This window comes from Pagrus pagrus (assembly GCF_965226575.1).
Source record: "Pagrus pagrus genome assembly, chromosome: 14".
Taxonomy (NCBI): domain Eukaryota; kingdom Metazoa; phylum Chordata; class Actinopteri; order Spariformes; family Sparidae; genus Pagrus; species Pagrus pagrus.
The window spans coordinates 9,585,509-9,606,441 of record NC_140198.1 but is presented as its reverse complement, the minus strand read 5'-3'; the positions used below and the strand labels follow the sequence as shown (position 1 = coordinate 9,606,441).

At 41.6% G+C, this 20,933-nt stretch overlaps 2 protein-coding genes across 4 annotated transcripts in view; both read left to right on the top strand.

Annotated features, from left to right (window-relative positions):
* Nucleotides 1–1,200: 1,200 nt before the first annotated feature.
* Nucleotides 1,201–16,993, top strand: LOC311269041 (uncharacterized protein; the record flags this gene model as incomplete). Its single annotated transcript, XM_084373021.1, has 5 exons — nt 1,201–1,291; nt 12,235–12,549; nt 13,157–13,247; nt 13,515–13,660; nt 16,276–16,993. The coding sequence occupies 5 exons, from the start codon at nt 1,201–1,203 to the stop codon at nt 16,440–16,442; spliced, it is 810 nt and encodes a 269-aa protein (XP_084229147.1). The 3' UTR covers nt 16,443–16,993.
* Nucleotides 16,994–19,084: 2,091 nt separating this feature from the next.
* Nucleotides 19,085–20,933, top strand: part of sh3pxd2b (SH3 and PX domains 2B) — a 39,501-nt gene continuing 37,652 nt past the window's right edge. For 2 of the 3 annotated variants that reach the window (XM_084372877.1, XM_084372875.1), the window contains exon 1: nt 19,085–19,543. In XM_084372877.1, the coding sequence (XP_084229003.1) occupies nt 19,472–19,543 (72 nt within the window). In that variant the 5' untranslated portion in view covers nt 19,085–19,471. The remainder of the gene's footprint in view (nt 19,544–20,933) is intronic. The other variant, XM_084372876.1, reaches the window with a different exon arrangement.

Below are 20,933 nucleotides of genomic sequence, written 5' to 3'. Positions count from 1 at the left end.
GTTTGAATGATCACATTCCCTGGCATGAGAGTGCTATGTAATTAACCTATGAGGTTCTTGCAGTTGCAACGTGCCTCCTGCCTTGCTTTAACGGCCTCCACTGGTGGATTATTACTGCCATCTTCTGGCCGAACAAAGACGTGGATATCCCTACAGGGGGAGACAGATGTGACAGTGGACATGGTTGACATTTTCACCTGCAAGTATTCCTGTGATGATGGATTGCTGCCCGGCCGAAAATCCGCCTCTGTCTCTCTGTCTTAGATCTCTTCAGAGGTGATTAAGGTCTGAAGAAGAACATCTCATGGGGGCCTTCTGATCTTCAAACAAGAAAGAGGGAAGCTCAGAGTTGTATATCTGACAACATATAACATATCTAACACACATTTGGGTTTTATTTATATGAATATGAGAATCTAATGATTGTTAGCTATGGATTCATAAAAATCAATCATTTAGATATACTACAAGGAACTTTTTACCATTTATGAAAGTCTCAATTTAGTAGTGACGCCATATATAAGGAAATGAGACCATAGTCGAGACAATTGTCTGTTTCTGTAGTTATTATATTCTTTCTTTATTCTTAAAATCAAAACAAATTTTTATGCCGGAGTCTTGAGAATGAATTGAGGAGTCAAACAGCCTGAGGAAAAAAGCTACTCTGTAGTCTGTTGGTGTTGTAGGGCACTAAAACAAAGAATACTTTGTTTCATCATCGAATTCTACAGTTATACAGTTTTTGTCCACAGGGGCCGCCAGAATCAACAAATTAAATGTTCAATATAGCAGCTTTAAACGTTCTCTCATTTAAAAATCAGGTAAATGGTTATATAGATATGTTTGAAAACACAACCTGGCTTTCCAAACCATTTACAAATTCACTTTACTTATGCTGCATGTCAGGGTTGGGCCGATAGACGACGCCATCGTCCATCGCTGACGTTCGACAGTCATCGACCACTGATCCCTGAACCATACTAACATCGTGATTTCAAACCCTTTGAGGCCTCAAAGCTGTTTTTCTTTACTGCAGGTTGGTTGTTAGTGTGTTTCTCTTAACAGTGTCATTGCAATTTCTAAGCTTAGCTTCCTCAGTATTGCTAGCTGGATAACTTTATTTCAAGCTTTTGAGGCTGAACACAGCCAGGCTATGGACATGCAGAGACAAAGACATTTCTGAGGCCAGCAAGGGGATGCATGTTGCCGCTCGACAGGCAAGGATGTGAGAGCTGTGAGATCAGTGGGACAGAGCAAGAGTGGGAAAACAGCAACAGCGGTGACAACAGTGGTATGCTGATGAGAAAATCCTGCCATGCAACAACTCGGAGGGGACACACTACCTCAAATTCATCCACAAAGCATTCATATGCCAATTTGGTGGACATGCCCAACCCTGCTGCATGGCTGGAGATAATTTCTAATTGTCAGACCAGATATTGTAGGTAAAGCCGGATAAATCTCCATTGTTGTGAATGAAAAACACAACTTGTGAAGCTGGTAGCTTTCAGTCTGTAGGTAACTGCTCGGCCACTGCTTCACCCATAGCACTATCCTGTGTCTGCTCTGCCTCCACTCCTTTCATTTTGTTGTTGTGGCTCCTCATTTTGATGCCAGGATTAGAGTTTCTGCTTCAAAACAAACTAAAAGCCACAGTGGGCAGGTGAGGGACCAGAGTGAAACAGGGCCCTTTTAAGGGGGTCTGCAGGTTTGTGTCATTGCAGCAGTGTCTGTAGGCTATTTTGCTGTAGCTGTCAATACCGTGGACTCAAATCAGTCATTCTTTGAACGCCCCCTCAATTCTTCCGGGGCCCAGAGCAGTTCCCTTCCTTGCTTTCTCATCCGTAAGTCGTACACATCTTCCCCCTCCGACGCATGACAGGGACACTCTCCTTTTCCCACACCTCTCTGTTCAGCAGAGCATTATCTCAGCAGGATTTCAACTTGTAGCATAGAGTTAAACAATAATCCTCCCTGTGAAAAGGTTTAGTTTGTGTCTTTGTAGATGCTACTTTATTCTCGGTTCTAGCAGACAGGTGTATTAGTATCAATTTCTCTTTAATTGTGTGTGTAGTAGGTGCTTGGGAAGGCTAATTACATATTAAAGCTACATTGAAGGAGTTTTATCTTGGAAGCGTGACGTAAAAACACTGTAATTATAGATAATGTGGGTGTAATTAGGTACTTCTTAATGAACAGAGTTTAAATGAGATGTAGTTTGGATGAGGGCAGGAGCCAGATAGGACTGCGAGAACTTACTTCTAATGTATTGTCCTCACTTATGTCTCGCAACAACAATATTAGGTGTTAAAATGAAGGGCATCCGTGTTGTTCACTCTTCAGTGCAACCACACAGCACAGGCTAATCGATCCAGCTGCGGCTATGTCTGAGTCAGCCACATTAAACACCTGGGATGATGAGGGGAATTCATCTCTCATTTCCCCTTCTGGACATAAATCCTCAACATTACCAAGAGCCAAACATCATTCAGCGCTCTCATGGCTTAAATGTATGATTATGAGGTGCATGTTCTTGAATCAATCGCCAAAAAAGATGTGCTCCCGTCTCTTTCTTTGGCTGGCGAGCATGTATTTCAGCAGTGACTTCGCTCTCTTTTAATGAATTTATTCCCCTGCTCCACCTCGTCCCTCGCCACATACCTCTACCTCTTTCCTCATCAAAGCGAAAGGGTCGTGATTTAGCAACCCTCACCGCTGTGTTTGATATTTCCCCTTTCCTCCATCAATCACCGAACCGCGCTTTGATCCGACCACGATCGGCTGTGACATGTGTGTGACATTCATCACCTTGGTCTATCACATCCGCCGCTGTCGTCATGTCCACTCCTGCACCATTCAAAGGCTTCGGCCCTTAAACTTTAATCCCTGTCGAAGGGAATAGTTTTACTTTTCCGCTCCTTCACCCCTTTTTTTGTTGTATCACGGCCTCTATTAACTCTCTTAGAATCAAGGTGGCGAAGCTGAGAGAGGGTAATGTGATAGGTTAAAGTGACAAATGGAGCCAATTGTGTGAACTCAAAAGATGAGATACGCCGCAGTTGCAAAAATTTTGGTCCACAGGCCAACTTTTATTAGAGAAAACATAATTATTTTAGGTAGATGAAGAAGAAAAATATGATTTCTCCTTTTCATACACATGCACACATCTCTTATAGAATATCACATTATTTAAAGGAGACATTCTTTAGCTTCTGTCTCTTTAAGGTCTGCCTCCTGAATACCCAGTCTCCTCTGATTGGTCAGTTCATACACGCATGAGCCAGCACCACTAACAACAACAACAGAGCAGCTGTGCTAAATAAATTCTTCACTTCGCTGGGCATAAATTATGCAAGTGTTTGACATAGTGTGATGCCACAAAGTCACAGAATAGAAGGCGGGACTACTGGCGAGGCGTTTGAGGAACATCGTTTTCTGAGGGAGAGAGGAGCTTCAGTTTGCGGACATTGACCTTTTTAACTTTCAAAATCTTTCACATGCACAAGAACGTACTGTATACAAAACACTTAAGGAAAGGGGGAAATAGGTCTCCTTTAATGATCAGGAGTAACATTGCAAGTCGTCTCTGCGATTCGATGCTGGTCCTCGCCTTTGAGGCTGATAGGCCTTATGATTCCAGTCACATTCAGTCCTCTGCCTCGCTGCAAGTCTCTCTGTTCGTTGCACAGGTCGGCTTTTAACTTGTACTGCAGGTTCATGGGGAATTCACCGGAGGGATGAAGGACATGGATTGACATTTGTATATTTTAAAGGATATATGCTCTCCCTAAATGTTGTTGTTTTCTTCCCTGCAGACCCGGGGAGAGACAGAGATGTGTGACCAGACTTCAGTCCATCCACTAACGCCCTTTGAAAGCCCTCCCTTGACAGACATGGAAATGCTTTTAGCAGAACACATTTGTCAGACTTTGGTGCCCCCTTTCTGCTGCCGCCAGTGTCGCAGAGTTCACCCCCTGCCCTACGGCCCTCTGTCTGTCTGCTCAGGCTGGCTAAACACCTGCTTCCTAAAATCAACGAATATGTTGACAAATCAACATAGCCAAGTGGGCGGGACTGCTTTGAGAAAGCTGATTTTTGACCCACCGAGCTGTTCGAGTCATCAGCAGACCACAGAGCCTTTTCACAAGCCTTTTTTTTTTTCACCTGAGCAGAACAAGGAGGTGCAGTAAAAAAAGAAATGAAAGAGTAAAAGTCAGGCTCATGCCCAGTCAAGACTCAGCCTGTAAAAGAGTGAAATATCGCTGCGTTCTTTTCGATTTTCGTCTGCCAACAGTTCTCGGCTGCAGTGCCTTCAACCTTCACAGGGAACAGCCTCGCTGGGTGCTTTTTCTTTACAGATGGCAGGGGCCTGAATGTCATTTGATGCAGGCCTGCCTGGCGATTTGCTGAAGGGAACAGGAGGGAGAGTCAGGAGAATTAGAATGTATTTCAGGTCTGAGGCAAGTGGTGCATTGCTGCAACTCGTATCTCAGGGAAGGAGGGAGTTTAAAGCGGGGTGTGTATGTGTGTGTGTGTGTGGAGGAGAGTAGGAGGGAGGGGGAGGCTTTTGCAGCGAACTGTTGCTAGGAAACACTTGTGGCATCTCTCCTCCCTCACGTTGAAATGCCAGAACTAACTGACAGAGAAGCCGGAGTGAAATGTCAGTCCTATCCTCCGAGGAGTTTGAAGAATGTGGCGTGTGTTTCTATTTAAGTAGCCATGTTTATCAAAGGGTTCTCATAGAGTCAACAGAGGCCTTTCTTCTGCCGGAGTAGAAGTGTTTGGGATGCAGGCAGGCAGGCAGGCAGGCAGGAGTTTCTGCTGCTTCTATCTCGTCTTCTCTTTGTCTGTGTTGGCTGCCTTCCTTTCTTCATCATTGTTTTTTTTCCCCGCTCTCGTTCTGTCTTTCAAGATTTTCTTGTGTTTTTCTTTTCTCTGTTTTCGTCACCTGTCCTCCACCTACTCCACTCACTCACTCACTCACTCACTCACTAGGCTTTACTGGCATGACATTTTATATGTGTTACCAAAGCACAGTTAGAATTATGATTAAAAAAATAAGGAAGGAAATAAACAAAAAAAATGGTGATTAATAATATTAGTTCATGGTATAAAAAAATGTATGCATGTATTTATACATATGCTATACATACACACACATATACAGTACAATAATAACATAATAACAAAAATAACAAAAGCAGGTAGTGGTGGTAAGAAGTGTATGGTACAAGTATTTGTTTTCTATTGGTTTTGTTGTGACAGGAAGTAACATACTTATCAACCAGCACAGCATATTCTTTTTCGGGCATGCGTGAGCTGACCAATCAGAGGGGACTTGCTTTTCAGGAGGGGGGGGGGCCTTAAAGAGACAGGAGCAATGGAAAAGGGTGCGGTTGGCATTCATCCTCAGGTAAAAATGACTCTGTAGTGGTCAGGGGTGTTTATCACGAAGATAGTTTTCCATCCATCTCTGATCAAGCAGCGTTTGAACATTATTCAGTCAGTAGTGAGTTTGAGAAGGAGACTGAAGCAAAAGATATATATTTAACAAAAAGTACTGTAAACGTAACATATTATTATCCTCCATGATACTGTTATATGAGACACCAGAGAAAGGCCAACTTGTCTACTGGCAATAGGTCCTTCACACTGATATAAAAGCCACTAGCATCTGGCTTCTGTTTTCAGTGGGATATGGGACATTTGGCATTCATTCCCAGGGCAAATGACTGCAGTAGTCACAGGTGTTTATCAGGTCCGGCTCTGATCAGCAGTGACGTAAACATGACACCCGGGCGGACACAATGCTATGACGCACATTGAAATTAGGGACTTTGGCACTGAACAATTTTCCATCCATCCTGAGCGGTGCATCGCCCAGTCGGCTGCGAGTGTGTCTGGTTCGTTTGTGAACTCATCCGTCTCATCTCATCAACGGAAAGGAGTCACTCGCCTATTTTGAGCAGGTCTACCTACGTTTACAAAACCTGTGTAAAGGGGCTAATTTTAGTGTGAAAATTGTGTCACTCCCTCACCCACTCTCTCTTGCTCACATCTCTCACTATCCTCCCCTCATTCGCCTCTTTTATTGGGCTTCTTGGCTCCCCTAATTCCCCCTCTCTCCTTTTCAAGTTCCAAGCCATATGGTCCATCAGTGTAATCCTCTGCCCAGATATTTGATTATCAAAGCTGTCTGGCGGAGAAAAAGCCTCAACTCTCCACCGGCCACTATTGAGTCCATTCCCCTACACTCAGTAAATTGTAATTCAGAGAGAGTATCCGGCTTTGAATTAGAATAAAAGCATTCAAATTCTACAGTGACCTCATCTGCACCACAATACATCAGTAGAGCGGGATACACTTGGTCATGCCGACGAAGACACATTTGAATAAGGTCACAAACGCAAATAATCCTTCATGTCTGGACTTCGGTTCCATTTATTTGTAGTAAAAGACACTTTTATTCCTGTAATTAATTCAAAAAGAGAACAAAAGTAGTTGCGCTGAACATCTGTTAACATAATTAACTTTTATAATACATGAATCTTCTTTATGCTCATGGCAACTCGGACTTGTTCGCTTTCTGCCAGCTATTTTAAGCGGCGTCTCTGAAATAAAGACAAATCAAGACGAGCTTCCGCATTTTCAGAAGGATTGCCTTCACACGCTCTTCCTCAAGCTTTGAACAGGATTACCATCCGCGTAACCTTGAAGGAATCTCATTCGCCGTCCCTGGCGTTCACAACATCCATACTGCACAAAGCAGGCCCTTAAATAAATACCCTATATCCACATGACTTACAGCATTCAACCATGCACCTACGTTTCACTCTCCCACCGGGACAGGATAGAATTCATACTGCTGATTGACTTCCCTTGCATTGTGTGAGGCCTTAAAGCTAATTATCTCATAATAGATGCCGGGCTCATGCAGAATAATGATTTCTTTTGTCTCATTAAAGAGAAGAAGCCGGGATTTGACAGCGTGAGGGCACAGAGTGGTGAGTCCTGTGCCTGCTGTTTGCGCCGCACATACTAATGGGTTTGTATGGAGGGTGTAATTGGAGCCACGAGAGGAGTCCCAGGCTTTATTGCATGTTTACTGTACAGTTCCTGCTCCCTTAAGTGACAGTATCAACCTTTTTGAAAACTGCAGATTGCCTCTTTGGACTTTTTGGACTCACACAATGAATGATAATGTAATTCTCTGTTGCAGCTTTGTAGCTGTTGACATTGTATTTACTGCCTGGCATGCCTGTGAACATAATCCAGGCAGTAATTACATTTCCTGCCGCAATGTAATTTGGAAAACAAATATAAACTTTACTTCTAGGAGACAGCTTTGCAATATAATAACACAGCAAACTGTTAAAATGCCCCTCTAAGTAAGTGGAACATTACAATAAAACTCACAATTCCCCAGTCACACTATCAACATCACATTATGACAATACCTGGTGATTCTTCTAAAGACTTGCCACTGATTTAAAAGTATAATGAAAAACTAAGCTTCAGAGTCCAGGTAGTCTGTGTGCAAATGTTTTATCTGTCATGGTTTGGATTTTCGGTTTAGTCATTTCCTGTTTTATTTTGTAGATTGCATCCTTATGTATCACGTGTTACTTTCCACTTCCTGTCTTTGTCTGTTTTCCCATCCTTTTTCCCCATTCATCTTTATTTCATTAGTTAATCAGCTCCTGTGTATTTAACATTGTGTGTTCCCCTCACTCTTGTCTCTTGTCTTTGTTACCTCGTTCTGCGTATTCACATCTGTCTACCTGCATTTGCTCCTTGTGTTCCTCCTGTAATTACGTACTAGTTTGTTTGATTTTTGCTTTCATTGCTTGCCTTTTGTTTTTGAATATAACTTTAGTTCATTAAATCTTGCTTTTTTTTACATCTTCCTGTCTTCCTTAGTGTCTTGGGTTTGGGTTCTTTTGCATAACATAACATTATGTGATTATTTTAGTGTCTTTCTGTAATTTACTGTTGTAACTCTGTGTTGCTACTGATCTTGGCCAGGTCTTCCTTATTAAACAGACCCTTGATCTCCCTTAGACTAACCTGATTAAATAAAGACTAAATCAATAAATAAACATTGATAACAACGATATAATCAACTAGAATGGCACACACAGTAGAGCGCATACCTCCGCCAAGGCCTAACGTTGCCAGTAAGTTACTGTTAATTTGACGATAAACATTTTACAGTGTAGTTTTTATGTAATCCTGCTAACAAACCAACCAACAGGCAAACAGACAGACATGGGTGAAAACATTAACATCCTTGGCGGATGATCGAGACTTAGCTGAAGCAAAGAAAATCAATAATGCATCACAGCGCACAGCTCAACATACCCTTTTTTTGATTTTACAAAACATTTGTACAAAGTAAAAGGACATTTGCCGACTGTTGCTCAGATGGTAATACCTCATTTCAGATGGAACTGGAAGGTTATTGTTTGTCCAGGCCTTACTACCAGCTGCTCCTTCTCAGGGGTCTCTGTGGAACTTTCAGCACAGCGACAAAAAGTCAATAAAGTGAGCCTTTTCCAGCGAGTAAATGGGTGTGTTTTCTGAAGTCCAACATCAATATTGACAGTGGGGGGAAGTCCTGTGGCCTGGGCCCGCAGCTTCCACAGCAGGATGGTTTTCCAACAGTCCCTGCTTTGTGTTTCTACCCACTGCGCCAGCTGCCGCACTGCAACTCCTGCAAAAGACTCGTATGTATAGTTCCACTTTCTTTCCCTCGAAAATCTGAGCAGTATTCAGTCAGAAATGTGTTTTTGGTCTGTTTCTGTTTTGAACTTGAGATTTGAGACATGATTGCTACTGTATAAACTGAGTCAGAGTGCAGGAATACGCTTCAGATTGTATTCTTGCATGTATAAATAACCCTAATGGAGATATTAAACGAGAATGACACTTACCTGATTAGATGGAATAAGTTTTCTGTTTTCTATCATTATTCTGCAGATATTTCTGTACTTACCTGATCCTCTGATGAAAATGATGAGGGTCTGTCTCGTTGCAGCTCTGCTAGTCTGCTGTAAGTAGCCTACTGCATGCAAACTGTATCATGTCATCCATGTGTCATCGTAATATAATATCAGCATCACGTACATTACCATATATACACAGCATGCCCGGAGTATTTATGTACATGACTGTATCAAGTTGACCGCCCAAACACAAACGCATGCACAAACTTCTACACACAAACGCAGACCATAAACGTGCATGTGTAGGCGCTCTCGCATTCGCACACAGCAATTTGACATTCCAGTGTACACTAATAAGATTCCTATAATAGAAACAATAAATGGCGTAGAAAAATGTGCCTGCCCCCGGAGATTACCATGAACTGAGCCCTATTAGTAGACTGTAAACTCCTGTAAACATAAACCTTGGGGGGTTTGGGCCTCTCGCTGGAGTGACTGTGTGTTGGCACAAGTGGATGAGACATTTAAAGCATGATTGAATGCTTAATGCAACATTACATAATTGCATCTCGCTGCAAAGCCTACGGCGCACTCTGACTCTGAGGGGCTGTTGAGCCACATGAGCACGAGACAGCCATCTTGTTGCAGAGATAAAGTGATTCATGCCGCACAATGGACACAACTCTCGCTCTGCATGTTGCAAATCCGCATGTCAATAACGTTTGTCGCCATGTGCATTAATTCGTTACATTTAACCGTTGATGACTCTTACTGTGTTAGTGTGTATCTACGACAGAACAGCTTGTCATCAAAGTACGAAGCAACGCAGCTTTACCCTTTTTGACCAAGCAGCAGGTTATATTTTAATCCTTGCTGCACACTCTGGCTCCATATGCAGTTTTCTTTAATTAGATGGCATTTCGGCCCTCGTCATCCTATTAAAGAAAGCTGCATATGGAGCCAGAGTGTGCGACACTTCTTTCACTTTCTAGTCTGCTGTCAGTGATCAGCACCTCATTAAAGCCCTTGGTGTGAGCTACCTCTCTATGATATTTTTTAATCCCTGTCACAAGCTATCCGCAAGTTCTTCTAATATGTTCTTCTGTATACATTCACCAGAAAACTCGAACATACATATGCATAAAGCTGTCACTGTGCAAAATTAAACAATAATGAATAAACAAATAGGATAATTGAGCTGTGGCCCACCACAGTAAACACAAAGGTTATCTGACACGTATTTTCAACCCTTACCTTGACTTTATGGAGTAAATGTTGATGCCACAATGTAATGGCTATATAAAAGAGTGACACCATCTGCGTTAAGGTTTGTTTTCTTGTGAGCTTCACTTTCACTTTGCAATTCTGTCTGCCACCCAGGTACAAAATCTTCCAGGAAATTGGAAGGCTCAAATTACGGCTTTCATGTCTCCAATACAGGCTAAATGATTGACTTGCACTTTTTCTCATGCTTTATTCTTATCCCCCCTCCACCTGGATGTCAACACAGCTATTTGTTGTGCAAAGCAATACTATACTCAAACTGTGTTATTATTCCATAGAAAGTTAGGACAATTTAAGTTTAACTCTATAGAGAACATGTGCCTTTTCTTTCTCTTATTCCCACATAAGTTTTGATCCTTTCTTCATGGAAGTTTGGATATATATATATATATATATATATATCAGAATATATAGCAGAAAGAAGAAAGAAAGTGAGTGAGTGTCTGCGACAGAGACACAATTCACCCTATAACAAGACACTGTACCATCAAAATGATTTTGAAGCTGTTATTTTAAGATAAAGAAGTTCCACATTGTTGCTTTAGATGTGTGAAAATGGAGCATTCGATGAGCATGACATTTAATTTCATTAAGTGTGTTCTTTCAGTATCACATGGATGCGAATGTGCCTCATAATGCCCTAACAACCATGTCGAACAGCCCCATTATCAAGCAAACCATTTAGCAATGCACTAACAACCATTTAGCAAAACACTAGTAAAACCCAACACAAGCCAATTATTGCTCAGGCAACAGGCACAATTACATTTTGTCACAAAATTGTTGTCTTTTTTCTATTTTATTTATTTATTTATTTTTTTAGCTTGCACGCTGACGGAAATTGCTTCTCCATGCCGCAGCCAGCTATCCTGCCCGACTGTCTCCCCGTCATTAAGGCCTTCTAGTGATAAGCTTCTTTCAATCACTGAGCCCAGCATGTGGCGTGTTCCCGTGCCAGGCCAGCGTGAATGAAATATTCTCTGTGCTTCTGAGGTTAAGGGAGTTAATGAAGATCAAAGACTCGTGTCTGGGCAGGGTGATTAGTATTCTGTAGGAATGAAAACACACGATGAATAGCTGAACTCTGACTCTGTCTGTCTATATGGACAAGTAATACAGCGCTCAACAAGTGTACCCAGGCGGTGAGCTAAGACTGTTAAAATGTTAAGAAAATGTTATGAATAACCGTGTCTTACAAAAGTATTTCAACGACATGATCAAAAGCAAGTTTTTGTGAACTCATTAAAGTTTTTCCATTAACATCCATCACTTGTTGGCTTTCATCATTACATTACAGGATTTAATAGCAAGCAGCAGTTAGGTTTGACTCAGAAATGTATCAAATTTGCTTCAGGATCAGGAGGTTTTGTAGAAAATGTAATTACATTAATTTTTCTTTCTGATCATGTTAATTCCAACCCACCTTATTATCCTCACTATTTAAATCTACCTGTGATGGCGATTATAGGAAAGTAAGTTTAAAACTAATTTAATTTAAAAGGTGCAATGTGTAAGTTATCACCAGAAAGTGAAAAAAATAATTTTGATGTTGTGTCGAAGACGTTTATGTACACTGTTACAGTTATCTACTGAAGTTAGCATGCTAATCAGCTAACCCGTAGCTAGTTTATACCTCAGGAGGTGATAGCCTGATAGTAAACACAACACTTACCCAAGTTCCCAGTCTGGGTACAGTAAGCTAATAGGAGCGCAGACAGCAGTTAGCAGGTGGTGATATGCTGCCCCCTATTTGTTTGGAGTATGAATTTGATAGGTGGCCAACTCCTGCATCTTTAATACAACAGCTCTGCACAAAATCAACATAATGTTTAGTTTCTGTTGAAGCCGTTTTAGAGAGATGTTGATTAACTGTATTGTCACCTTGGAGACTGCAGTTCGTGGTGTTTTCTATTATTTTGTCCACCTTATTTATATCAATGAGACCACATTCTCATCTATAATCCTCCCTCGTTAACTCTCTGAGTACCTTTCATCTCTCCTCAAGACGTCCTGTTAAGTTGTGCTTCCAAACATGAAAAGAGAGAAGCTGAAGATTTGCTGAGCCCTGACAAGAATGCCGACAGTGACGTCGAGGTGAAGAGGAATTACACAACAGCAAATGGCGGAGGGAGACCTAAGGCTGTAACTCTAAAGAAGAAGGTGAAGAAGACAGGAAGTAAGAGAGCCTCAGTGGGACCAAGAAGTGACATCAGCTGCATCAAACTGGGAGGCATCTGCCAGCCTAAGCGATACATCTGCCAAGGCCGATACCTGACAGACAAGTGTTCGGGGGCAAAGACGCGGCAGTGTTGCATGCCAGGTATAGTGACACAAGCTACTACAGTAGCTACTGATTTGTACGGAAGCCCTGAGGGCCAAGTGAGAACATTATTTTTTTCTCTGGTGGTCCATTTTCTAAGTCTGATCTGAATGATTTGTCTTGGTTTCCTGCATGAAAAAAAGAATTCCTTTCTATTTTCAGATTTTTTTAATTGTTAATTGTTTTTGTTTGTTTGTTTGTTTGTTTGTTTTACCAGGTCTGACACACAGGAGAGAAAATACTTGACGTCAGTCTTAGCAAATGGATTTCCTCACTTGCCCCTCTGGGCTTCCATAGATTTGCCAAATAGGGATTTAAAGGGTTGTTAGTGCTCTTTCCTGCATGACTCATGACAATGTGTCATAGTGGCAATGCGGCTGTATCAATGCCTGACATACCACTGATATAAAAATATCAATACATGACATTTAAATGGTGTCTTTCTGCTGTAATGCGTCTTATTTCCACATGAATGATACATGAGGTGACTCAGAATCAGCCGATGTTAAAATACTTTCATGCTTGGCCTTTTGGAATGCAGCAGCCTTTAAATACAGTTTATTTTGGGGATAAAAATATTGGCTTCACATATTATGTGTCTCTGTAGTTGGAGCCTGGAGTGTCCTTTGTGCTGGTCACCACAACAACAGAGTGAGGGCGTGTGACACGCACGGCTGTGGAGCTTTCAACTCCCGAAGGTGTTTCTCTTCCTCATCTTATTTATACTCTTAAACCTGGAAATTAAGCCCCAGCATAAGAGCGTCCAAGTGCAGATGAGTTGATAAGGCGGCATATTGTCATAAACTGTTTATTATGTAGCTTCTGACATGTCTTGATGACAAATTACAGCACAGCTTGCTGAAGGGAGGGACAAGAGACACCATTTATTATACACCATTTTTAATATGACTTATAAAAACAGGCCTTTTAAGATGGCTGAGTATCGTCTATCGTTTCTCTTACAGAGGTAATGACCTACATAAAGCAGTGGACCTGGTGTGTGATGACTACGGTATCGTCAACACTCCATTCTCAGGCTCTCTGGCAGGTCCAGTGAGTCGGAAAGACCCCGCTGGGAATCAGTATGATGGGGTCAAACTTCTCAATGATGGTAAGAAGGACGAGATTTTTAGTACAGCGCTTGAAAGTGAGTGCATAAAGGGAGAGGAACTTCAGGAGGATTATAAATCACTAGTTAAAATGAAAGGATCCAGCCATTGATATGTTGTTGGGTCAATGCTTTTGAGTGCATCTGTCCACTAAATAAGTGCTAAAAGACTAATAATTATAACGGATGTTGTGGCAGATGGAGAAAGGGCCTCAGGTCTCTTGGTCCTCCTAAGCCAGGAGCTGAGCTGTGGCGATCACGGACCAGTTATATCCTCCAACATCCACCCACAACCCCTCACAATTGCTGCAATGCTTGATTTTACCTCGATGAGGCCTAGCATCTGTGTGAAGCTGTAATGCTCTCTGTCCTGCATGCTAATCCATCCAAAAGTTGTTAAGACATTTCACCAAACCATGAATTCTTGATCTATATAGGAAAAATCGGTGGATCTCCAAAGGGAGTCGGATCTAGTGATAGGAGGCTCCCATGGCTAAAAGTTTTGAGGCGCATCTGCCCCATTTTCTTGAAATTACACATAGGAGTCAGAAAATGATGAAAGAGCAGGTTTGTCAAACCAATGTAACCCTGTGCTATTACCTCTACAAGCAAATTCCTGTAATCTGTAGCGTATAGGGCCACGGCTAGGGCAAAGGCGATGCTAGGTTATTACGGTGTGGGCATTAGCTGGGGATGAAAAGAAGGAGTGATTTAGAGGGATTAGGCAAGGTGTTGGAGAGTGGGGCCTGAGACTCCATTGAACTCGTGGTTGCCTCTAATACCAGGACCCAGCTGCATGTGAAACCCCATCAAAGGCTGCTCATGAGTAATGACCCCCACTAAGGACCATAATTACAGAACAAAACAATACATCAGCGTTTGTGTCTTTGTGTCGCGGGAGAGAGGATGCATGCTTTTGCGACGTACAGTATGTTTGTGTGTGCGTCTCTGCTTGTGCGAGTGTATTTTGAGAGCGTCCTGTGTTGATAAGGCACCGGAGTGATGAGTAAACATCATTAGTCCTCATTCTGCCTCTACCCCTAATTGAACTGTATTATCAGAAGAACATATGTACTGTCAGCTCCTTTCATCTCAGGGTAAGGCACAGACATGATTAGACATCACAGAGACACATTACCTCGCCATGATACCCACATTAATGCTGAGACACTCATCATTAGGAGCTCGTAGGACTTAATGATGGTGTAGACTAGCCTACTTTTAGGTTGTTTGTTTCCAAGTTGGCAGCTCGCTTGTTTTTGTCTACAGAATGGTGAAAGGGAGACGGTAGACAGTTGTTATTGAAGGTTTTGAGACTATGTTGATCCGTTTGGAATATAAATGAGTACTTATAAGCCAGCTATCTGCTTATCATATTTCTCAAGGCCATGCTATGTATTTGTGCAAATTGCATACAGTGCATTAAAAGGGATTTATAGCTTTTAAGAAGCAGTTGCCCAAGGTAAGGGGAGTGCTAACGCTGTCTAACTCCTTAGTCAATCTAACATTGCATATTTCTACAAACCGTGGATATGTTGAATCTGTGCATTTCAATTTTATGTTGTGGCAAAGCTTACGTTAAGGTCTGATGAGGTTTAGGCACAAAAAACACGTGTTTAAGGCGAGGTAAAGATCAGGGTTTGGGTTAAAATACCTGCCATCCTCCAAACCCTCCTCCTCCAATAGAGAGAGTCAGTTCATACAGATGTCATCTAAAATGTATTACTTGTATTGTAGAAATGTTAATAATGCTATGAAATGTTAAAAATGCTATGAAACGATTAAGGGAGATATATAATGCACATTTTCAGGTTCATAGTTTTATTTTAGGTTATCACCAGAATAGGTTTACATGCTTTAATGTTCAAACTGTCCTTCTGTCTAAAATACTCTAATTTAGCTCCTGTCTCTTTAAGGCCCTCCAGTCTGTCCTGATTGGTCAGCTGACACACGCCTGAACCAGCACCACTAACAACAACAGAGCAGCTGTGCTAAATCAATTATTTGCTTCGCTTGGCATTAATTATGCAAGTGTGTGACATGGTGATGTACTGTGATGTCACAAAGTCACGGAATAAAGGCGGGACTACTGACGAGGCATTTCAGGAGCAGTGATTTCTGTGCGAAACAGTAGCCTCTGTTGGTGCTGAATTTGACCTTTTACATTGTTTCTTGTGCTTGTTAAAGGTCTTGAAAGCTAAAAACACTAAAGCGCAATCCTCTAAACGTATCCATGGTTTACAGAAACATACAATGCGAAACATTTTATTATTGCGACTGGGCTGCCTTTGCTTGTCTGTCTTTGTTTTTTTACAACCACTGAGATAGAGATTAGCCATTGACTCCTTGTACATCTCCATTTTCAGAATAATGTGGTTTCATTCTCACAAATTTACCCCATGAAGGTAAAGTGAGGAGACCGACATGACTCCACAGGCATAAATTAGTTTAGACTCCCAAAATATTCTTTGTTGTGCCAATTGATTCGCTCTGACATTAGCACCACCTCCTTCTATTACAAAAATATGATTGCAGAAAAAGGGAATGCGCATAAAAAAAACCCTCAACATGTCCAGGCAGGGGATTAATATCCTAAAACTATATTTTTTGTCATCCAGTGCACTGTGTTAAGATCTTCAACATCCGTCCTTATCGATACATCGGCCCGGTGGCTCAGGGAGAAGCCTTGGGTTACCTGTTGCCGCTGCAGGAACGCTTCTCCGGCATCACATCACACCTGGAGCTGCAGATGTGCGACAGCACCGGCCCCTCACCTTTCATATGACCTCTACTCACTCACATTACCCTTTACCCATCATCCGTATTAAGACTTCTGAGTTTTATATTTCATCCAACCTGCAACCCCTTACCTAAAATTCTTGACATGTGATGACCCTGAAGATAAAATCCCTGATGCCAAAAATGTATTATGAGCGTACAATACATAGAATACCAATCTCTCTGCAACCACACCAGCTGCACTGTCTATATTTATGTCCCTGCCAATGTCTCACATTATGGGAACTACCTTTTTTCCCCTAATGACAGCAATTTAGGAACATTGTTCTTGTAAGCTCATGACGGCCAGCTTTTATGTGACTGATGATCCTTTACGTGCATTTCTCCATTTTTAGCCTTTTGTATATTTTTGTATTATGATTAGTTTTCCATGATCTATTAACAGAACAGTTGGGTCTAAATATGTCTGATGATAATGACTCTTGCATATTTTTCTCCTTCTCCTTTCATATGAACAATGTTCCATTCCCCAACATGGACTCATGTAACCCCTTTTTTACATAATCTTGGATGTGATGCAATAAATTCCTTCTCTCATTTCTGCTTTTGATATGAGTGGTTCTTATTTCCCATAACCCAGCTGGAAGTGTCGTGACAACTGGGGAGTCACATATTTTCATTACTTTTCATAAAGAATAAATTGTTTAATATTCTTAATTCTAAAGTTTAACTTGACAGTTCTGATCCCTCATTTTCTCCCTAATGCTGCCATCGTTTTATTTTAATCAGCTCTGGTTCTGCATGAAATGTGCCTCCTCAGACAGTAGAAAACTGCCACATGTACAGTATTGATGTAATGCTTGAAAGACACCAAAAGATGGAGCTGTCTTGCAACAAAATTGTCAAGTCAAATCTGAAACTTGGTCATTAATCTCTTTATTAGACTGTAAATATTAGACACATCAAGTGTCATCTTTGCAATATTTGAGTTAAAGTAATTGCAGTTAAATCTAAAATAAATAGTTAAAGCACAACACTGTCAGAGGCCTATTGATGGGGAGCTAGGGATAACATTTTATACCCACTAAGCACTTTTCCAAACCAAATTTAACACATTTAACCCACCGCAGCTTTAATTATCGCATGCCAGAGATAGATTAACCACATACACATGAGGATATCATGTGGTGCAGTCTCAGTGAGTTGAGTCAAGCTCAATGGTTCCTCCGTTTCACCCCATCTCCAACCAAAGATTACGTTTTTCACCATTATTAAAGGAACAGTTTCAACGGTTTCATTTTAACTAATTCCCCTTTTAGCTGTAAACAGGAAACCTGTGGTGGATTTAGGTTGACCTGCTGACCATGTTGGTGTCCACATACACAGGGGACAGGGGACAAACACGGGTGCACGAGCAAATTACAAAATGATCCTTAACTCCCCACATTAGCTACATTGTCACCCAGTGATCATGAAACTTGAAACACGTTTTTTTAAAAATAGAAAGTACAATTTGATTAGAAATATATAACCTGTTTAAGCTGTTTAACACCTGAACACCACAGAAAGAGTGTGCAAACTAGCTAGCGGTTATTAGCAGTAGATGGGCCTAGCTAGCTATCTGATTCAAATAGCTAGATCATTAAAAACAATTGGTAGCTAGGTTGAAATAGCTAAAAGGGAGGGTCAACTGGTTATAATAGTAAACTAACGTTATAAATTTAGCTGCTTAATATAGGCCTAGCAAAGGTAATGGCTAACGGGTTGACATAACGTTTTTTTTTGTGTTAATGGCAATAGCCTAACTGTTGACATGGTTAGCTTAGTTAACTAGTTAGCTAAAAATATATGCTAAACGGTTTGAATTGTAAGCTAAAAATACTCCAGCTTCTTCCACTCAATGTGTTAACACTAGGAAGTGACCCTGATCGTTTGACATCTGAACATTGACAGTTCACCATGAAAAAAAAATATGACAACATCCACTTGTGATCAGATTACAGAAAATGCATAGGCTATAGTAATTGTGTGGCACTTCGTGGTGGTTAGTCATGCTACAGCAGTGTAGTCTGTTTATAGCCTAACGTTAGCTTTTTACTTCTAGCGAAAACAAAGCTTTTTCTATGCATTTATGCCTTGCGTACACACGTAAACGGCATTTCAGGTCACTGAAAACGGAGCTTTTGGAAAACTGAAGATATTCAGAAACACTGTTTTCGGTGTTTACGTGCAGAAAGGGAAAACCGGGGTGTTTTGGGCTTGTCCCCTTTGTCTGGCAGGCTTCTGATTGGCCAACGCGGCCTTTGGATAGAGGTCATATCGAGACACACTGTTTCTTTGGCGTACGCTTGACAAGCCTGCGTTTGCACTTTCACACTGTTGGTGTGGATGGGAATCTTTTAGAAACTGGAGGTGTTTTTAAAAAATACCTGTAGACGTGTGAACTGGGCCTAAGAAAGAGACACAAATAAACTAACCACATCCTCTGCTTATGTGCCCTTGAGCACATTGCCTTTTTAGACAGAGGTGTCACTCTCACTCCCCTTTTCAACATCTGTGTGTTTTATGGATTATTTCAGTCCAAAGTTTTTAATACATGTGGCTCAGAGTATTCACTCTCCAGTAACGTTAATACAGCTTTAAGTGGGCAGCAGACTGAAGCCAGAGTGATCCTTCAGGCTTGTGGTTTGCTCTGACGCTGGAGGGGCTGGTCCACGGAGCCTCGTGAAGCCTCCCAGTCGCTCAAAAATTGGGAGTGGGCGAGCTGGGATAGGCTGGGAGTTTGGTCGGAGCCGTCAGCGGGACGGGACTAGGCGCAAGAAACACGAAGATCATTAACTTGTGGCTGCTGAGCGGCTGAATGTCGGGACGGGAAACCTTGACGCGAGAAAAATAAAAGCATTTGTTGCGTCCTGAGGTGGTGTTTGTTTTGTTTTTTTACGGATCTGAGCGGCGCGGATGACAAAGAAGCGTCGCCGTGCAAAACTTTCTCAGCTCGGGGTTTGATCGCTCCTGAAAAAACCCAACGGGGGTTTCTGTTTTTTTTTTCCCGTCAAAGAAGAAGAGGACGTCAGTATGCCACGGCGCACCGTGCACGAAGTGACCGTGCAGGATGTCCAGAAGAGGAGAAATCCCAACAAGCACTATGTAAGTCTCATTTTTATCATCGCGACTAAATAACAAAAAAAAAAAGCTCTGGCTGCCTTTAAAAGTGAGCAACAGATCCAGGATCAGACTGCAGCACTTCTCCCTTTTTCCTGTCGGGTAAAGTAAAAAACAAAGAGAGTGTCAGATTACAGTTAACCAAGCCAGCCGAGATGGACTCGGACTCTTTTAGACTAATCAGGATTTTATTGTGAAGGCAGTTAGTTAGTGGAGAAGCTGATTTATTTGATCCAGTCGAGAAAAGACAACAAGCACTGAAGTTTGGATTAAAGGAGCATTATGTAGTTTTGGGGAAGAACTTTTAATCAAAGGAGAAAGATCCTCATTGACTGATTTTGTTTATTTTTATTGTCTAAACATGTAAATAAACAAACTCTCTTTAAACAAACTGACTGACACAGTTTCATACTGTTTTACTTTGTTTACATGTGGTGGACCCTGCCACCTTTCCCAGCTTCAAACAGTGATCTCAGGACCTTGTTTTCCTGAGTTGTTTATTCAGTTAATGGGAAAATAAATGTGTCTGAGTTTCTACAAAATTGAAATTGAAAATGACTTTCTTCTCCAAAACTATGCAATGCTCCTTTAAATAGTTTTATACTCTTTTAGGTTTTTCCCTGGGGCTTTTCTGGGTGACATCTCACTCTGACTCTTCTCAGAAAGGTCTGATTCGTCACTTCTTTGTTCGAGTGTTGGATATAACCGGCAGCTTTTACTCCCTCAGAGGTATTTTGTCTTTATGTTTGTTTTGGGTGCCATTCAAGAGCATTCAAATGGATCCAGCTCATGTGACCCTGAGTCCGCATACCTTTAAGTGACTATCAGCAATTCAGTGTCACATGTATACATGTGAATGTAGACATTGTATCATCATCACCAGAGTCTGCTGTCTGACAAAGTCTCTTCTGGTGCTTCTCATACGCCTGCTGCCACGTGTGGGCCATGGTCGAGGAAGTGCCCAGAAAACATCTTAATAGGCAAATCAATCAGGTCCACACACCATCCAGACTAATCCCCATGAGTGTAGCGTTCAAATGGAGCATCCCAGCTTTGTCACGCCTCAGGCTATTCAATTTAGCCATGAAAAACATACCTAAAGGCGACAGTAACCAGGAAGTACAACTAGCAGGGTGTCTGAGGTCATCGCAGGGAACACAAGGCGATGTTTGAACAAGGGAAAGGCCAAAACGTTGGGCTGCGTACCATATGTCATATGGCATTTATAGTTTTGCGACTTCAGCTTTGTAAAGTACGTTGTACAGTAATCATTTAGGCTTTATTTTAATCAAACGTGCCTGCTTTTTTCCAAAGTTATCAATAATGCAACTGGTATTTAGTTGAGACATTAAAAGTGATAATGTCATGATGTATA